Source organism: Cyrtonyx montezumae, unplaced genomic scaffold (genome assembly GCF_038088225.1).
Source record: "Cyrtonyx montezumae isolate F1298 unplaced genomic scaffold, pur_monq_1.0 scaffold_0, whole genome shotgun sequence".
NCBI classification, from domain to species: Eukaryota; Metazoa; Chordata; class Aves; order Galliformes; family Odontophoridae; genus Cyrtonyx; species Cyrtonyx montezumae.
The window spans coordinates 5,478,833-5,497,193 of record NW_027071824.1 but is presented as its reverse complement, the minus strand read 5'-3'; the positions used below and the strand labels follow the sequence as shown (position 1 = coordinate 5,497,193).

Below are 18,361 nucleotides of genomic sequence, written 5' to 3'. Positions count from 1 at the left end.
AACCCACTATTTAGTCAAAGAAATACAATAACAGGAAGAAATTGATGGGAACTGAAGAATAACCTAATTTTAAATTAGCATACATCTGAATAGCTGCTGACACAAAACAGTAATTTGAAATACTTTATTTAATGAAATTAAAACACTATTAACCCAATTGAATTTCACAACATCCATAAAGCTTTATCTACTATTTACAGTTTACAAATTAAGTATGGTTCACTATTCTGTAAAAATTACAGAAGGCTACTACAATTTATTTCCGTGGTCTAGGCATATAAGTGGAAACGCAGAAGCCAAAGTACTTTAACAAGACGTTGCGACTTGTTAAAGTACTTTAACAAGCGTTAACATCGCTAAGCACCACACAGCTGCCACTCCAAACATCTCCCTTCCTCCTTCTCTCCCCCAACTTTTACTCCTGGACACAACCCCATACGAGATATGGTCAGTTCTCTTGGTTGTGTCACCTCTCAAGCTCTCATATACCACAGCCTCCCCTCCGGCAGGGCAGAATGAGAAACAGAAAAAGCCTTGACACTGTACTCTCCAGCAACAGCCAGAACACCAGTCTGTTATCAACACTGCGCTGGTAATAAATCCAAAATATAGCATAACACAAACAACCATGAAGAAAACTAATTCTATCCCAGCCAAAACCAGTACAAATTACTATGGTGAGAACGTACAGAACAGTCAATGGCACTCAGACAATATGTGCTCTGAAGGCATGTTCTGTGGTGTAAGGAATTAATAAATAAATGCAATAGATGCCTCCACATTAAAGGAAGAGATTCAAGATTCAAATTTCACCTTGACTTGTTATCTGATAAGCATAATAAATAGTACTTCACTTTACACAAAATTAAGAGACTCTGAAATAAAAACTTCCTCTTAACCATACCTCTTGCTACCTGGTTGCGACATGCACGTAGGGACTGAAAGAGACTGAAACCATCAATTGTCACAATTGCTGCTGGATACAGGATACTTAGTTCTTCATTCTGTAGAAGAAATTAAAGAAGATAATTAATTAAAAAAAAAAATCACTGCAACTGTTATAACACTGTAAACTAGAAAAGAAGCTGTTAACTACATGAAGACAAGTATTACATCCAAAGTGTTAACTTCCAACAAGCCCCAGGCAAAACAATAATGCAGAACTACAAAAACTAAGTGCTCTGCTGTCCCATATATAAAATGTCAGGCCTCAATAGCTGTTTATCATTTTATCTTCTTTCAATAACTCACGTTTGCTTAACACATGGCTTAGGGAGAAAACAGAAAATGTATAATATCTTGTGAAGGACATACAAAATCAGGTTTATCTAGAATACAACAATCAATGTTTTATGAGCCAAATTCTGTAAGTGGATTAACATTTGCATTACCACGTAGGCATGAAAACATTAATCTGGTCATATAAATTCAGGATTCAAATTCCTTAATGTGTCTGTATCTCAAAACAACATGCTAAAAATCACACAAGTGTATGCATAAAACGAAGTTGGAAATGTCTTTAACTTCATTAGTCTTTTGCACACAGCACATCAGCTCAGCCAAAAGCAAAGAAAGCTGGCTTTTCTACTAAATATATTGAGCTCTACAAAAACCTCTGTAGAAAACTCTCATTGTGGCATGCAGATTCTTAGCATTCACAAACATTACTTTAATTTTAGCTATCTTCTCTGTGAAAGTATGTAAATGCTTGTGAATGTGTAGAGATAGCTCCTGGCACCTATCAAGTTTTGTTTTCCCCTTTCATCATCAGTATATTAACATATTTTGTGCACATAATTGAAAAATAGGAAATGAATGAAGCTTTCCTTTTCAATGCTGCTGCAGGGACAACCACAACAAATCTACAGAGCAAAGTAAATACTAAAGATAAAAGAAATGCTGAATCCTCCTCGAACTATACAAGAAAATAATTCAAGAACAAGAAATCCACAGTCTCTCACAGACTTTTCTACCCATGAAAAACTGGTTAAGGACGTAGAGGATTCACAGAGAAGACTCCCTTCCATACCCCTTAACACTGCCACTTCGCTTTTGAAATAATCTGACAAAACCTGTTCTGTGACACCAGGATGTCTGGGAATTTCATAGGTTCTGCACTTAAGCTGCAGGACAGGATCTTCATTTAAAAGCTGTGCAAGAAGCAGTACTCCACTCTAAAAGAGAAAGAATAATAAGTGTGAACATTACTGTCCTTATTCTCAAAGAAGGCAAAAAGCACTATCTGTGGAAATAGATGTTGTTCAGAAATAGATTTTATTACAGTAGTTTTCCTTGTGTGCTCACCATGCTGAGAAACATACCTCAGTGTAAAAACGAACATAGCCAGTGGTGAAGCCAACCACAATGCAGGTCCAGTCAGGACGACCTGTAGAGCTCCTATTTTATAAAGATATAAGAGAAGTTAAAAACAAATCCTGCTCTAAGTCATAAACAGACGAGGGTGTAATGCAAGGAGAATGATAATGCATATTCATAGGAATATCAACCCTTACCTCTTCTGACTTGCCAGTGGGATGCACAATACACTACTCACACATTCACTATAAACAGAAAGATAAAACTAGTAAGCATATTTTGCCCTCCAGTTGTAAAAGATTGCTCTACATGACATCTTGCCAAGCCAACACTTTAAAAACATTAACAATATAGAAATGCAGCACATAATTTATCAAACTCAGAAAAGGCAAAAAAAGAAACTTTCCTTTTAAAGACATTTCAAACTACCAGTTCATGTAAGCACCCAAACAGATCACAGTTTATTACACCTTGTTACTGCTCTCCTTCATCACTCAAGACTGACTAATTCTGTCAGTACTCAGTAAAAATTCACTGATTAAAAACACCTATAAATGAACCACACTTCTCAAAATACAGTTGTGAAATACGTTAAGTAATTGGGTAGATTTTCACATCCACTGTATTCATCATTTCCCAAACAGAGGGGTTTGCTCATTTCTTGTGGAGTTTGTTTGAAATAAAAGAAGATGTGGTAATTTCAGTGGTAGAAGGGGGAGAAATCGTGAAGGGACACACCACAAAGTAGTTCAAACTCACTGCAGCAGCAGGCTTACTTATACAGATTGGAAAAAGACTGATTAATTCAACACCTCCCGCAGCATAACAGAAGACTGAAGCCAACAGGCATGCTCAAATGCAGACAACTCAAGCTTGCAAGCTTGATAATGAAATCCAAATCCTGCTCCATATGGGAGACTCCAGAATGTGTCAGTCTGGTTATCTGAAGACAGATCTAGCAGAAATTATGTATAAATACCAAATGTATTTCCAAGGCAAATTCTCCAACTGTTCTAAATGACTTGGAGCCCAAAACTTTCTAGAAGTGACAAAAAACAGGTAAAAGGCTGTTTACTGTAGAGGTCACAGATAGATTAAATTCAATGCATCTAAAAAGACGAACACAAAAAGCACATGAATGTTGCTCACCACTTGTAATTTAGACTGACTTTTTAACCAAAGAGATCTTCATATTTCCTTGAGATTTTGAAAATGAAAAGAAGTATTTCTAGAACAACTTCATACATTTGCAGTTGCAACAGCCCCTGACAAAATTCCATCTCTACTGTAAAAGTAGATTTTCAGAGTTTTTCCTAGTACTTGTAAAGAAAGCTCAATGACCCAGATTTGTTCTGGATTTCTAATTTAAATGCAAATTTGAGAATTTGCAGACAGCATTCCTCCTAATTTATATGAGCTTGTCCTCAGACACCACACTACCCATGAACAGCGACCTCTGCAAAGATTTACACGAAGAATTATTCAATTTCTGCTTCCAACATAAAAATGCATCAAAACAAATGGGTAAAAGCAAAAAAAAAAAAAGCTACATTACAAATTAATAAATAGAAAAAACATGTTTAATCACAACTGTTTCAACACCTACCCTTCTTCAACACTCAGACAGCCACTCCAGCCAATAGAATACTGCATTTCTTCTTTTCCCTTGTCACTCTGCTTCCATTTAGCTATGATTAAAAATAGACACCAACTATAAGACTGTAATGTCTTACATCTCACAGACAGAATTATATTCCTAATGTCTCTTTCACAAAATACACCTCATCACACTTAGATTAAGCACAAATTATATACCTTGAAGACTAAAATGAACATTTTTAGTGAGTTTTCTAAATAACTCATTTTCTTACAAACTTAGAACAATAGACTATTAAAATCATTTTTAAATGTCTAGCTTTTTCAAAAAGCTACATACAGTAATACCCACTTTATTAATTTTTAAGAAGTTCAGTTAATAAAACAATCTTTAGGAGAAGCAAATTAAGCAAATGCAAACTTCTTTTGGGATGATTACTGAAGCTTAAACAAAAAGTAAAATGTTAATGTTAACCATGAGAACGTGTAAATCCTACACTAAATCTGACAAGGTTTTATCAGCAGAGTGCTAGAAAATTTCCTATTTACCGAGTGCTATTACAAATGACACTTCACTGTTACATCAACTTTCAGTCGTGGATGGACAATTAAAAAAATTAGCCTTGTGCAACATTTGTTTGTCTTCTAAAGGTTAAGACACAAGGACACTTGTTCCACTTTCTCTTCTCCAGGCTTAACACCCTCAGCTCTCTCAACCTCCATACACAGGAGAAGTGCTCTGATCATTCTCACAGCCCTCCTCTGGGCCTGCTCCAACAGCTCCGTGTCCTTCTTATTATGGAGGTCTCAGAGCTACGTGCAGTACTGTAGGTGGGTTCTCATAAGGGCAGAGTAAAGGGAAAGAATCACCATCATATCATGAAGTTCAGTTACCATCAACTGCAACTGTTACTGGCAAAAGCAACCAGGCAATTGCATGTAGGTAAATGGAATCTGTCTTTTCAATGTAGACAAATTATTAAGGGTACCTCCAGAAACAGGGAAAATAAAAAGGTTTTGCAATGAATACTATTAAACGTAATAGTTATGTATTTAGTAGAATATGTACTTACACACTAAGAAGACTGCCTTCTGCTCATTAGCTATTACCATCAGGTCATTTGTTGGTGACAAGGACAACACACAGTCTTGAAGCCAGTAATTTCTCTGGTTCTTGGAAGTAGATTCTTCTTCTTCCTACGCGTAAAACTTTAGTTAATGTATGCAATGATTTTTAAACACAGCACAACCTGCAAGATCCACAGTAACACTTTGCCTTAATCTCAACACCAGTGCCAAATGCACAACCACCTATCAAATTTCTAGAGCACAAATTCGCTTAAAAAACCACGATGCAAAAAAGATATCAACCTCGGACTACTTATATCTGCAAATTAGTGATGAAGCTGCATTTGCTTGGAAAAAAATGCAAGTCTCCAGAGAAAAGCTGCAGGAAGAACTTAAACAATACTTAGGATTGCCTGTTAGATTCATTTCCTTCCATAATATTACAGCATTAAAAAGACACTTTGCACATGAAGAATACACTGAACGTCCATCATCTGGTCAATATTAGCACAGTACAAACACTGATAACTACCTCTGTCCGTGCTATCACTTGACTCATACAAGCCAATCTTTTTTCATGTCATTCTCGTCTGTTTATGGATGCCAAATTCTATAGCAATAATTTTTTCCCATATTTCATTGGGAACTCAGGTTATAGTGATATTTATTGAAGCTTTTCTCCTTTACAGTTTAAACACAGCAAAAACTTTAGTGTATATTTACTAGGAAACCACATGTTTTACAAGGTACACATCCCAGTTAAACTAGCTTCAACTCAACCATTTATAAGAAACATTTGAGGATTAAATGCAGAGCTGCTGTCAGCTACAACTCCCTGAAACACAATAGCAGAAAACTCCTCTTAAGAAAAAAAAACATAGATACATGCTTCAGATATTGAAGTAGTGGGAATGGAACAGGCTGCTCAGGGCAGTGGTCGTGGATCTGAGCTGCTGGAGTTCAAGTAATCGACGGTGCTCTCAAGACACAGGGTTTGTATTTTGTAATAAAAATGTGGCCTGATAAATTTACTTCTTCACTGAAATGGGCACTGAATATCCAACCTATTTGAGGTTTTATACTCCCTTTTATTTCCTGACATCAGCATGGGAGTGACTCATCCCTATGACACACCATGCTCGATTAAACTTTCCACCTCAGCTGTACTGTCTCCTCATTCAAGTAAAAAAGTTAAAAAGATTCTGCCCCACTCCTCAGGCATACTTCCTGCACTTAAGGTAAAAACCTGCATTGAGATAAATACAGAAGAGGGTGTTTTTTTTTAGCAAGGCAAGGTATGGATTCCTCAAACAATCCTGTTAGTTCTAACATGGAATTTATCAAGCAATTTTCTTCAGATGATTCATTCAGATGCAGAGGATTTCTACAGAAACAGCTTCCTTAACATCTTAGGCAAGTGACCCCTGACAGCTACAAGTCTCAGCCTCAACAAAACCCCAGACTAGCTGCGTTATTCCCAAATACACTCACTGGAAGAGGTATGTTTTTCCCACTGTAAAGAGCAACAGTGCTGCCCTCACCCTGCATCCTTAATTTCATCTCCTCTATAACACCATCAATATGTCACAACATAAAGGGAGTACTATGTGATCAGTACAAAGGTATTTATGTAATACATTATGTTTAGGATTTCAGATTCTACACTGGTTCCTTACTCTTCCCTTTTTTCCCCTCAAAAGCTAATTTCACCGTCTCAAGTGAAATTAAAATCTATACTTTTTTTTTTTTAAACCATTTTACTCTTCCTCTTTCACCCAAATCTGATGCATTTTCAACATTCCTCATCCCCCATGAATATTTTTGGCTGTCATTCCCTAACCACACAGGCAGCTGCAAACCATTAAGACTGACACAGAGGGCGCAGCATGTAATCACATCAGCTTACATCACTTTAGATTTCTGGTAATTCCACTTCCTAGTATTAGTTACACACTGGAAAGGTAACTAGCAAGAGAAGAATTAGGGATGTGACTCATTTGGTCAAAGCAATGAAAAAACAGACAATGAAAAACACCCATTGAACAAGTAGGTACACTTGAGTTTTTATACTGGTTCTAAAAGATTGTGTTTGTTCTCTTAAGAAAATCATCAGCTGAGAATTCAGATGCACACACTACTGTGACATCGTTAGCAAGGCAATCGTTATCATCATTTCAACTTCCTTTAAACTATAACATGAAATTGTGATAAATCCAGTCCAGTCTACCTACAGATTCTCCCATACATTCTCAAAGTAAATTAAAATCTAGAACTGCTTTAGAACTGGAGTTACTACGCTTTACAATGAGTTCCTCTACTACAGCAGTTACACACTTAAGAAAGCTCTCCCGCAAATTGCAGAGAAATGTTTTAGTTTAGTGTTTCTTGTCAGAAGGGTATTTTTACATGCAACTACTAAACAGTTTTTCTAAGAGTCACCTGGATCCTGAGAATAGATGCCTGAATTTGTTCCTCCACAGTAACTGTTCAGAAACTGGGAGGGAAAGCAAGACAAATGTAGACAGCTAAAAACTCATGCATGTGAACTTACAGGTTCTGGTAATTCTGCTTCGTCCCAGGCTCCCCAGCCACCATCTTCCCAGTTTGTTGGCTTACCTGCTTTGAACAGACAAAAAACAGTCACATGAATACGACATAAGCAAGAAAACACAAAGTGCACTGCTAGCAGTTGTTTTCCTTCCTCCACCAATGCATTGTAAATTTTTTAGTAGAAGGTACTAAAACTACAGGAAAAAAAATGAAGCAGTAGAGCTGGATTTCTTTTTATTTACCTCCCGTTTAAATCTATGAAAAAGTTAAAAACAAAACAACAAGATGTAACCTAAGTACAGATCAGAACAGGTGCAGCAACACCTGACACACTGCATGCAGAGTCCTGAGCCGTAACAGCTTATAGTGCCTGGTGCAACACGTCCCTCAGTAGGCCCTCTGCACTTTACTGAACAATCATTCAAACACATCAGCCTCTTCTCAGTTTCTCTGCAGCCCTTTCAAGTGAGCCAAGACACATTCCTAGTTTCAGCTTGCTGAAACAAAGAGTGTGAGCATAAGGGCAAAGACCCCATACACCCACGTGGCAAAAGAACAAAACAAAACTCCCCACCTTACAACAGAAGCTATGGAGACCTGATACCTACATGTAAAATTTAAGCTTTAACTTGATTTAAAACTGTTACTACTCCAAAGACAGCAAAAGTACTATCTTCTACATATTAGCAAGCAGATAGAGAGAAAGTAAGGAGACAATATTCTCTCAGCCCTTCAAGGATTCACATACGTGCCCTCGAGCATAACATGGATGAAGGTAGGAAGCCCTGTAACATCATAAGAACCGTGTGTGAACAATTTTGTGAAATACTTTTCTGTATGAAAAATATCTTCCTTTCCACATTGGTGTTTTGGGTTTGTTTTTCAGTCAGTTGCAGGATAAGCTGAGTAGCAAGGTAAGTCCATTTTGACAGGAAATGACTGTATGTAAGGAAATTCACCTCCAGTAGCAAAATCTTTAAGGTCAGGACAATATAGATTCTACCACTGCCCCCAGAGAGGCCACAGCAAAGCTGAAGCTACAGCCTCCACAGTGAAAAGGAGCACAAGGGCACTGCTTGCTTCTTGGCAAAACAGTGCAGGAGAAAGTTAACAAGACACCAATCAGTTTCAATTACATCATCCAGAAACCTCAGGGAAACCACAGGCTTACAAAATAGTTCAAATAAGCTGGGAAAAATCACAAATTGTAGAGAGAAGCATACTTCTCAGCCATCCTACAAGGGATGATGAATGGGTCTTATATAACAAGATCTGAAATTCTTTCTTCTAAAAATTCTGAATTGGAAGGGAACTGAAGATCATAACTGAAGGTTACTTACACACAGGCACTAAGTAGTAAAAGACATACATCTCCTGCAACGAGCAAGTTCAGTACAAATCTGAACCACCACCATCACTGAAAGCCTCAGTAAGACTACAGGCAGCAGCATAATAGCTTAAAAAAAACCAAGTAGAGATATTCACATGGATGTTTCTGCTTCAGATTTCATTAGACTTCAAGCATTTTCTGAGGAGTTCTTTTAAGAGTTTCATTATCTGATGTCACAGCTGCGTGGACCTTAAGAAATATAAGCATCTCATCTCAACCTAGCTTAAACTTAGTTTCAATCAATCAAGGTTCAGCCATTTTGGATGGCCAAACAGCACAAACAAGAATATTTAAAGTACACTATTTCTCTAAAAACTCTGGCTACTTTAACAACAAAAAAAGCAAACTAGAAAACAAAACAGAAAAAGTAGTCAATACTCTGTCCATGCAGATTTTTTATGCTTTTCTACAGTTAATGACGAAAAGCTCTAAAAATATTCTAGTTTAAGAAAGACACACTCCACCAGTGCCATTAAGAAGGTGTTTCACAAGGCTGTGTATGACAAAACATCCAGTACATGAATAACCTCTGCTAAAATTGAAACCTCTCCACCACCTATGAAATGGGTGAGTCAGCCAGCTTACTGCATCATCGCAACACAGAGCTGGCTGCACGGTTATCTCAAGGGGTCTACCTGCGTAACAATAAGAGTCAAAGCCTCATCTCACATTTGAGCTTAAACCTTCCCAGTGCACCAACAGATAAAGGAGCATTATGGCAAATACTGCTGAATATAAACTGCAAGAAGAAAGAAGAAACCAACTCGATAATTAGTTGAAGGTAGCTAACCAAATTCTATTTCTGTTTATTACCTCAACAGAAAACACGATCTCCTTTCTATATCACCCATGGAGAAAACCATCAGTGCATCACAGTGCAGAGTCAAAAACACCTCCAAGAAGCACAATCAGGGCCAACGCAATCCCCACAGCACAGAACAGACCAACTATTCCAGCAAAACTGTGCCACGTCAATGCTGAGACTCAACACCCAGCATAAAACTCATGCTGTGACAATTCCTACAGCCCTTCTGCACGCAGTTGCACTCTTAAGTGTTGTCATCATCTCCCAGATGAATCTACTTAGATAAGAAATCCAGATAGACTGGGAAATATGAGGTAATGGCAAGGCATTGTTCCACTGGTGATGCTGCAGAGATCTCTCACAGCTGTGACCTGCTCTGCAAGGCCAGCATGTCCTCCAGCTTGCAGCTATTACATGCTTACTCCATCACATCCATCCAGAATTATACAGACTGCCCCATGTAATTATATGCATTTTCCAAGCCCCCATATGTATTCTTTCCTTCCTGGCATTAATTCTGTAAATACACTGCCCATATCTATATCAAGAACTTCACCTACACAACACAACTGAAATGCCGAGTGAAGCAGGGTATTAAACAAGTAACTCATCTCAGAAGTAACGGAGAGAGAATCAACAGAGGGGCACACCTGTAACACCTGTAACACAACCCCAGCACAGCATTACTCATTAGTGTGACTCCATCACAAAATATCCCACAGAAGAAGACAGAGATCACATGCTGAAAACCTGACCCCAAAGCCGTAGTGGTCAGGCTACCTCTACGCATACAGATATATGACAAACAAGCAAATTCATAGATCTATTTTTTTTTAGATATGAGATAAATTTTAAAGTGCGCAAGACAATATTCTGTCTTCAATGTGGTTTTAGACTTTAGACCATAAAGCATCAAAAAAAAAAGATGGCATTCAAAAAAAATTAGGTCACTAATCTGAGAACAAGAAAAAACAGTTTACGTATTTCTTGTGACCATCTAAGGGAGAAAGAATTACTCAACTGCCTTAAACAGGAAAAGCAAACAGATAATTTAAAAATGATCTGATACTACAAAGCTTTTTTAATATAAGGCTGCAAATTTCCATGGTTTACAGTCAAAGATTAACCCCAAAAACAAAGCTGGAGTTAGCACAGCAGGAAGGAAACATTGTAGAACAATCAAGCACAGGAAATAAACAAAACTGATGATAGACAAAACACTGTGCTTCCTCTTCCAAGTGCAAGTCCCAGCAAGAAAGGAAGGCTAGCCAGTAAAGGTTACAGCATAAAAAAAAACAACTGGACAAAGTACTGTGATACCCACTCTATCATGTGCATTGAGAGCACATCATTTCATCTGCCCCACATCTCAGAACGTACTATTGTGTGTGAAACATAAAGGCATCATCTTTTTGATATTTCACAGAAATGGCAAATAAGAAATCTAAAATGCATGCAACATGATCTGGAGAGGGAGGATCTAATTAAAGAGGCCATACCAAAAAGTTTAATGGAAGGCTCTTCAATGGGAAAAAAAAACAAGTAAGAGGCATACAAATGCACTTAAGAATCCTGTAGCCTAATGCCATTTAGAAATTAATTTTGTAATGCATTTTTTTAACCTTGTTTGAAGCTCTGAAATAAAAAGCCTGGCTTTCTGTATTTCTGAATCAAATTAGTTGCTCTAGATAAAGCCAAGTGCGTTAGAACAATTCCAAATATGTGGTTTCAAGGAACGGGGCTGAAGAATGCTTTTCAGGATGCTGTCAATTTAACACCGCAGGATTTTGGAGAATAGCTCCTCTACCAAGTTTAAGCCATCATTCCTACTGTAAAAAAAGAATATCCCTCACCCCCACCCCAAAGTAAGCAGCAGCATCTTTGGGGTGGGCTGTAGGCTGGGCCACACACCACCCTCAAGACACCTGCTTAGTATCACATGCAAGCACTGTCACTTGGGAACTGCCAAGGAGAAATGATTTAGGGGGATGAACGCCATTTGTGTAATGGGAGATAAACACATTTGTGAACTATCCCACAACGGGCAAGTACTGAATTTTTGGTTTTACTTCCTATTAACATCTCCAAATCCTATCTAGCATCGGGCCCACCTGGCTACATCACTAACCTGCTGTAAAATGGTCTACAATACACAGTTCAATACACAGCCCCTGCTAGAACAGAGATCTCCGACATTATTCCAAATAAACTGCAGATGAAATCCTCGAATTATAATGAATATAGAAAACCTCAAGTCTTTTCTGAACCGTCCCACAAGTCAGCTGCTGACTAAGAGAAATGACAGGATTAATATGCTTTAGCAGAGGAGCTGGAGTCGATGATCTCTAGAGGTCCCTTCCAACCCCTACAATTCTGTGATTCTGTAATTCTGTAATATGTAGGTGTAAGGAATAAAGGATGAGAGTTGAAAACAGCAGTTCAGAGTGCAAGACCTCAAGAGGAGCACTGACTGCATTACCTACGCCATTTCACCCAACGTACTAAGTTTCCAAACATCCTCACAGCTCAATGCCTCAGTTGCTTAGACTGCAGAATAGCAGGAAAGCAGGAAGCAAGAAACAAATGTAAAGGGAAAGGAACCTCCCATTCCACACAGCCAAATCCTTTTTTTTTTCCCCTCACTGAAGATACCTATGCAACTTGTTCATTTCTAACTTAAGGCATCACTTCAAGTTGTAGCAGCACTCCTCCCAGTCAAAAGCAAATGCACTGAGACGCTGCGCTCCAACACAGCCTGTTTGTGTGCTCATGTTTAAGCCACTTCCAGAGCTCTAATTCACGTCAAGCCAATAGCTGCAGCACCAAAAAAATCACAGCCACAAATCCAAAAGATGTGAATAAGCCTAAATGAATAGTACTTTGAGAAACACTCAGTTCTGATACTTGGCCTTGATGACTAAATAAGCAAACACAAAAATAGTCCCAAATAGAGCCTACTCATTAAAGTGGATGAACAGCACATTCTAGAACGTGCAATCTCATTGCTGCAACCATTTTTTATGCTTTAACAACAGATGAAATGTGTACTCTCTTTACAGCTGCCATCTAATAAATCCATACCAACAGAAGCATCCAGAAGTTCCTTTACATCCATTAGTCTTGCACGTTTAATACTGAATGACCAATACTTTAATTTCTCTCAACATGCACTTTTAGAAACACAAACACCTCGCAGCCTTTACCTCCAGTAACCAAGAGGCACCTATAAGGATGCTAAAACTTCCAGAAACCTTTTCTTTAGATACCACTGATACTAAGAGATAGACTTGTGAAATCTACATTCATTTTCTGGAGCATCATAGGAGTAAAATGACAAGCACAGTAAGAGAACATTACTGTTTGTTTTGAATAATCAAAGGTGTGTGACAGTCAAGACAAGTTACAATAAAATTCTTCCAAAACTATTATATTTTCCAGTGTACTTTGACAAGAAAGTGCATTAAATTCAACCTTAAACATGAGAAAAAGCCCACAATAAAATGCACCTTCATACAGAAGATTCAGTGGTAAATTTAACTAAAGTACACAGTGTATTTTTTAAGTTTTCACAACTGCTGTGCTGTCTCCCTGCTTCTCATCCCCTAGCAAATCTTTTAGATTTCTTAAATACAGATCTCAGCATTCCCTCACAGCTCAGTGATGAGCACTTGAGAAGGATCCTGATCACTTTCTTCAAATGCATTCCTTGCACGCTGTAGCCCAAGGAGTGTGCTGAAGAGTTAGTTTAGTGGCTCAAATGACAACAAAAGAAGCCACACCGCAACCAGGCAGCAATACACAGCAACAGTTAACTCCATATCGCATCTCTGTGTCTGCTGTGAATCCTGGGATGAAGCCTGTGGTCTTCCTCCGTGGGAACACAGCAAGCTCGGCTTTTTCAAAGTAGATTTGTGGGAGAAATTTGTCACTCAGAGGGCAGTGAAGTCCTGGCACAGCTGCCCAGAGAGCTGTGGTGCCCCATCCCTGGAGATGCTCCAGGCCAGGCTGGATGGGACCCTAGGCAGCCTGAGCTGGGGGGTCGGGGCTGGGTGATCTCACAGCCAGCCAGCCAGAGACGCGCAGTGCCCGAGGAGCTTCACCCACACCCGCACAGGACGAAAACGGCGACGGGAGACCGGACGAGCGGTGTGACAGCGGAGCCCGCAGACGTGGCACGCCCAGCCGGCACCCTCCTCGGCAGGTCCGGGCTGCCGCCCCACCGGACCCCAGCTCCCGCTCCAGCTGCGGGCCGGACTCACCGCTCTCCCTGCCGGCCGCGGCGCTGCCCTGGCGGCGATGCGGGCACAGGAAGTCGCGGGCCGCCTCCAGGTCCTGGAAGCGGCCGAAGGGAACGAGGGCGCACGACATGGTGCCGCCGCGCCGCTCCGACCCGGAAGCGGTCGCCGCCTTCCCTCGCAGCTGGCGTCGCGCGGCCCCGCGCAGGGCGCATGCGCGGAACCGCCAGCCTCCCGCCTTCCCCCTGGCCTCGCGGCGGCGGTCACGTGACGCCGGCGGGTGGGTAAGGTCGGCGTGGTGCTGGCAGCTGCTCCACGGCCTCGCAAGTGTTTCCTTAGGGCGAGAAGGAAAACGTCTGTGAGAGGAGCACCAGGCTTTTTCCACACCTGAGGGAAAGTGCCTTTGTCAGTGGCCTTTTACATTTATTTTTAATAGTAATATCTACCGCTAATAATATAATCTACTAATAATATCTGCTTTACCAAGTAGATAGGCAAGAGCAGGAATGCTGATGCGAGCAGTCGAGCCCTTCTGAAAACATAGGAAGTTTGAGTTTTTAGGTGTTTCTGGTGGTCTTTAAGGACCACGTAGGACTGAGCATGATTTTACAAAGAGAAGTTCTATTCTAAACTGGAATTGCCTTGGATTATAACCCCTAGAAAGTCTCCCATCAGATTTTCACATAAACCATATTTAACTCGTCCTGACGAGCTCTGGTGTCTTCAGTTTTGTTTTGCTGCAGTAATCAATCAGCACCTAATAACGGTTTTGCCCTTAGCAACAGCATGCACGTTTTGGTCTTTTGTTTAAAATTGGTGGCTCCTCGGGGAATGCGCACGTTAGACTTGAATTCAGGCAGCTGAATAGCCTTGTTGCCTATTAAAGACAGAATGTCTGATCCTGCTTTTCTCCTGAGCAGGCATAAAATTACATGCTGTGTGCCAATGGGAAAGGAGCACTTGGCAAATAAGGTCATGGTGTGGGAAAGGTTGAAAGCAACAGAGACAGAGGAATGGCTCGTGACTGCGAAAACACTAATTAAACATCTCAAGTCTATGGGAAAAAGACATCTAATGATATTTTAGGTGTAACATATGCAAAGTCATTACTAACGTCAAGTGAATAAGTGAAGAGCAACCAAGAAATTAAATTAAGCGCATGGTTTGTCATTCTCCAGTGACACCTTCGTCACCCTATGGAAATTTCCTCCTTTAGAGACTAGCGAACAGTGTAAGATGCTGTCATATCCCTGCCTGGTTTGCTGTACACAAAGATGTCAAGTTACAAAACTGCCAAGATACTGACTAATTCATAAAATAAGGAAATGAATAATTCAGCAAATGAATTAACATTTGGAGACAGGATTGAGCTCTGATGAACTCACATTATCACTTTGGCTACTGAATTACCTTTTGTGTGTTTGTTGTGCCTTTTCCAATACTTATTAATTTTAAAATATTTATGGTAGCTATAGGAGAATCCATTCTAAAATGTTGAAAACTCTGTCATAAATACAAATCTGCTCCTGAAGCCATTCAGATAAATGCTCAATCAACATCCAGAGTTATCAGTCCATTTACAGTAACAACAACACTTTACATGTTCCTGTCTTGTGGATACCTAAATGCTTTTTACAAAAAGAATGCACAATTAGGGCTATTGGGGTTTTTGACACGGGGGATTGTAGGTAAGGAAAGATTAAGTGATTTCTCAGGGTCAGTCCAGAGATCCATGGGGTGTTGTGAGTAAAACTCTGCTTTCTTCATCATCTGTGATGATCTCCACTTGTCATTCAATCAGGCTGGTCAGCATAAATAAATGTGATTATATTATCCTATGCAGAGTCCTGGACTTGTTATTCGCTAATAGGTGAAAATGAAACTGACAATTTATTTAATGCACACGCATGAATTGTCATGTCAGTTTGATACAGGCAATTACCCTCTCAAATACTTGCATATGTGACTTCCCAGTACTGCAGTTATCTGTCATGGAGAGGGAGCAAGAATTAATCAGCATTCAATAAAATGCAGAGAAAGCAAAGGGAATATGGACAGTCAAACATTCGTGCTTGTGCTAAATCTTCCTGCTGCTTAAACAAAGCTAAGTGCAGTTGTACATCCTTCCATGCCTGACTAAGCAGTGACTCTCCTGCATCCTCCAAACACCTGCAATTCCTGAACCTTCCATATAACTTGTACAGTCACCCCTGAATGTCTACTTGCATGCTTAAATCTTTAGGTGTATATTTGGTGTATCTCCTCTAAAAATACAGCCCAGAAAAAGTTCTATATAAAAAAAAAACAAAAAACAAAAAACCATCTGCCTCGGGGTATCTGTACCCAGCCTTTCAGTCTATCCAGTGGATAGAGCCCAGAGTTCTCTGTATAGAGCCTGCCTGAGGCAGAACTGGGGCAGAGCTAAGAGTGTGAAGCTTTTATAGCACTGTCACAGGAAGAGTGTCAAATTTAGTAAACGCTGCCTTTGACAAGCAAGGGATAAAAAAAATCCTTGGAGTACTACATATGCTGCTGGTATTTCTCTCTTCCTATAAGTTCAGTTTCTTGCATAAAATACAGTGTATTCGAGTCCTGAGTTTGTGAAGAGAAAACAACATACCAAAGCAGTGACTTCTGTTTAGTCACCAGACCATATGTTCTGACTCACAGCACAAGCAGGACAGGGGGGAAGATAAGAGGGCTGGGCAGCATGTCTTGTCAGCTGTTTGGGGCTTGGTTAAGCAATGTTACTTCCACTCTGCATATTTAGGCAGGCCACTGTAACATCTTCAGCTGAGATTTCTCTACAAGAGCCTATAAGACTTAATAAAATTCTGTTTGTGCCCTGCCTCAAATTCATCCTTTGCAATTCAGGGTTGTGTAGAAGGCACAAAAATAATTGTACTTCTGATTGTACTAGAGATTTTATTCACGAATCTTTAAGGAGAAATGGGTTTGCCATCCTGATCTTCAAGACCTTTAATATTAAAAAGATAAAATAATTATAGATAATCAAAATCCTAAATACATATTCCAGATTTTTATTTTGAAGTAACAAGTTTTTTTCAGATCATGTGGATCTTTTGTTATCACTGAATGTGATTGGTACTGCCCATTCTGACTCTTTACCATTAGCGATCTTTTGCATTAAGATGTGGTTTAAGCATTTAAAAGAGAGAAAGAGAGAGACAAATTAACATTCCCACACAAAACTACCCACAAGAGGGTGGTGGAAAGCCCTGAAGTTCTCATCCTACAATTTCCTTTGTATTTTTTTGGAAGGCAGTCATGAAGGAAGGATGTATTCTGTATTTTTTATCCCTAAAGCCAGTTCTAGAAATGAAAGCAAACCCTGCCTCTCTGATACATCTGCCAATTTGTAGCAGTGTGACGCACAGCTGCAAAGCCCTGTGGGGTGGCAATCTGCTTTGCTCCTTTTATTCCTCACCTTTCTGGACCAGGCACACGCTGACATCCCTGCCTGCCTGTTATCTCTGCCTGCAAAGGGTAGATGGTGCTACGCAACTGTGCACCAGCCACAACTGGCTCATTTTAGAATGGAGAATTAACTGAATTAGTTCTGATGAAGCCAAGACACAGCTGAAGAGCAGCAGGAGTGAAAATAATAATAATAACAACAACAACATTAATAATAATAATAATAAAGTGATGTCACAGAAGTTTCACCTCACCCCCTTGCTGGTCCCTGCTAAATTGGACTCACAGCCACCTTCAATGGAAGATATTGGAAGAAAACTAAGGGAATTTAATAATTCAGTTTTCTGTCCTCCTGGGGATTTGTTACCTTCACTGTCTTGAGCCACTGTGGCTTGTATGACTTCAGGGACTGAAGAGTTACCATGGATAAAGAATTTTTCTTCCAATAAAGGCATTCTGTGCTGAGAATGGCCAGATTTCATCTTTTTGTATTGCCTGAGTTCCCCAGTCTCAGAGTCCAGATTGTAGTGTCCCATGGAAAAGCACTATCAGCTACTAGACTCAATATCTTGCATCACTCATCTAGAGAGACAAGGGCCAACCAAAAAATATACAACTTTTCCTGAGCATATTCATGTTTTGTTATTAATTCTCTACATATTAATCTATGTTCATGTTCATGAATATTTCAGCAAATAGTCTCACAGGCTGGAGGAGTCCTAGAAAAAGAGCATACAAATATTGATGAACTTTGTCAGAAGAAAAATCTCTTGCTACAGTTGTGATACTGCCAGTAACACTCCCCAGTCACGGAGCATGTGTGTACCACACTCAATTTTTGTTCTAGTTGTGGCAGACCAATATGAATGAGAATTCAAGTATTGAGTATTCAACTAGTCAGTAATGAAGACCCATAAGATAGATTTACTACATTATTCATATCTCTGAACTACATTTTAAAGA

General features: G+C 39.6%; 1 protein-coding gene across 2 annotated transcripts in view; it reads right to left on the bottom strand.

Moving 5' to 3' along the window:
* The window catches only part of RAB3GAP2 (RAB3 GTPase activating non-catalytic protein subunit 2), a 36,113-nt gene extending 22,010 nt beyond the window's left edge, over nt 1–14,103 (bottom strand). The window contains exons 1-8 of one of the 2 annotated variants that reach the window (XM_065740664.1): nt 13,985–14,103; nt 7,532–7,599; nt 4,986–5,109; nt 3,923–4,004; nt 2,514–2,561; nt 2,322–2,397; nt 2,073–2,174; nt 905–1,004 (exon numbers count right to left, since the gene is read on the bottom strand). In XM_065740664.1, coding sequence (XP_065596736.1) covers nt 905–1,004; nt 2,073–2,174; nt 2,322–2,397; nt 2,514–2,561; nt 3,923–4,004; nt 4,986–5,109; nt 7,532–7,599; nt 13,985–14,093 — 709 coding nt within the window. In that variant the 5' untranslated portion in view covers nt 14,094–14,103. The remainder of the gene's footprint in view (nt 1–904; nt 1,005–2,072; nt 2,175–2,321; nt 2,398–2,513; nt 2,562–3,922; nt 4,005–4,985; nt 5,110–7,531; nt 7,600–13,984) is intronic. The other variant, XM_065740751.1, reaches the window with a different exon arrangement.
* Between the last annotated feature and the right edge of the window lie 4,258 nt (nt 14,104–18,361).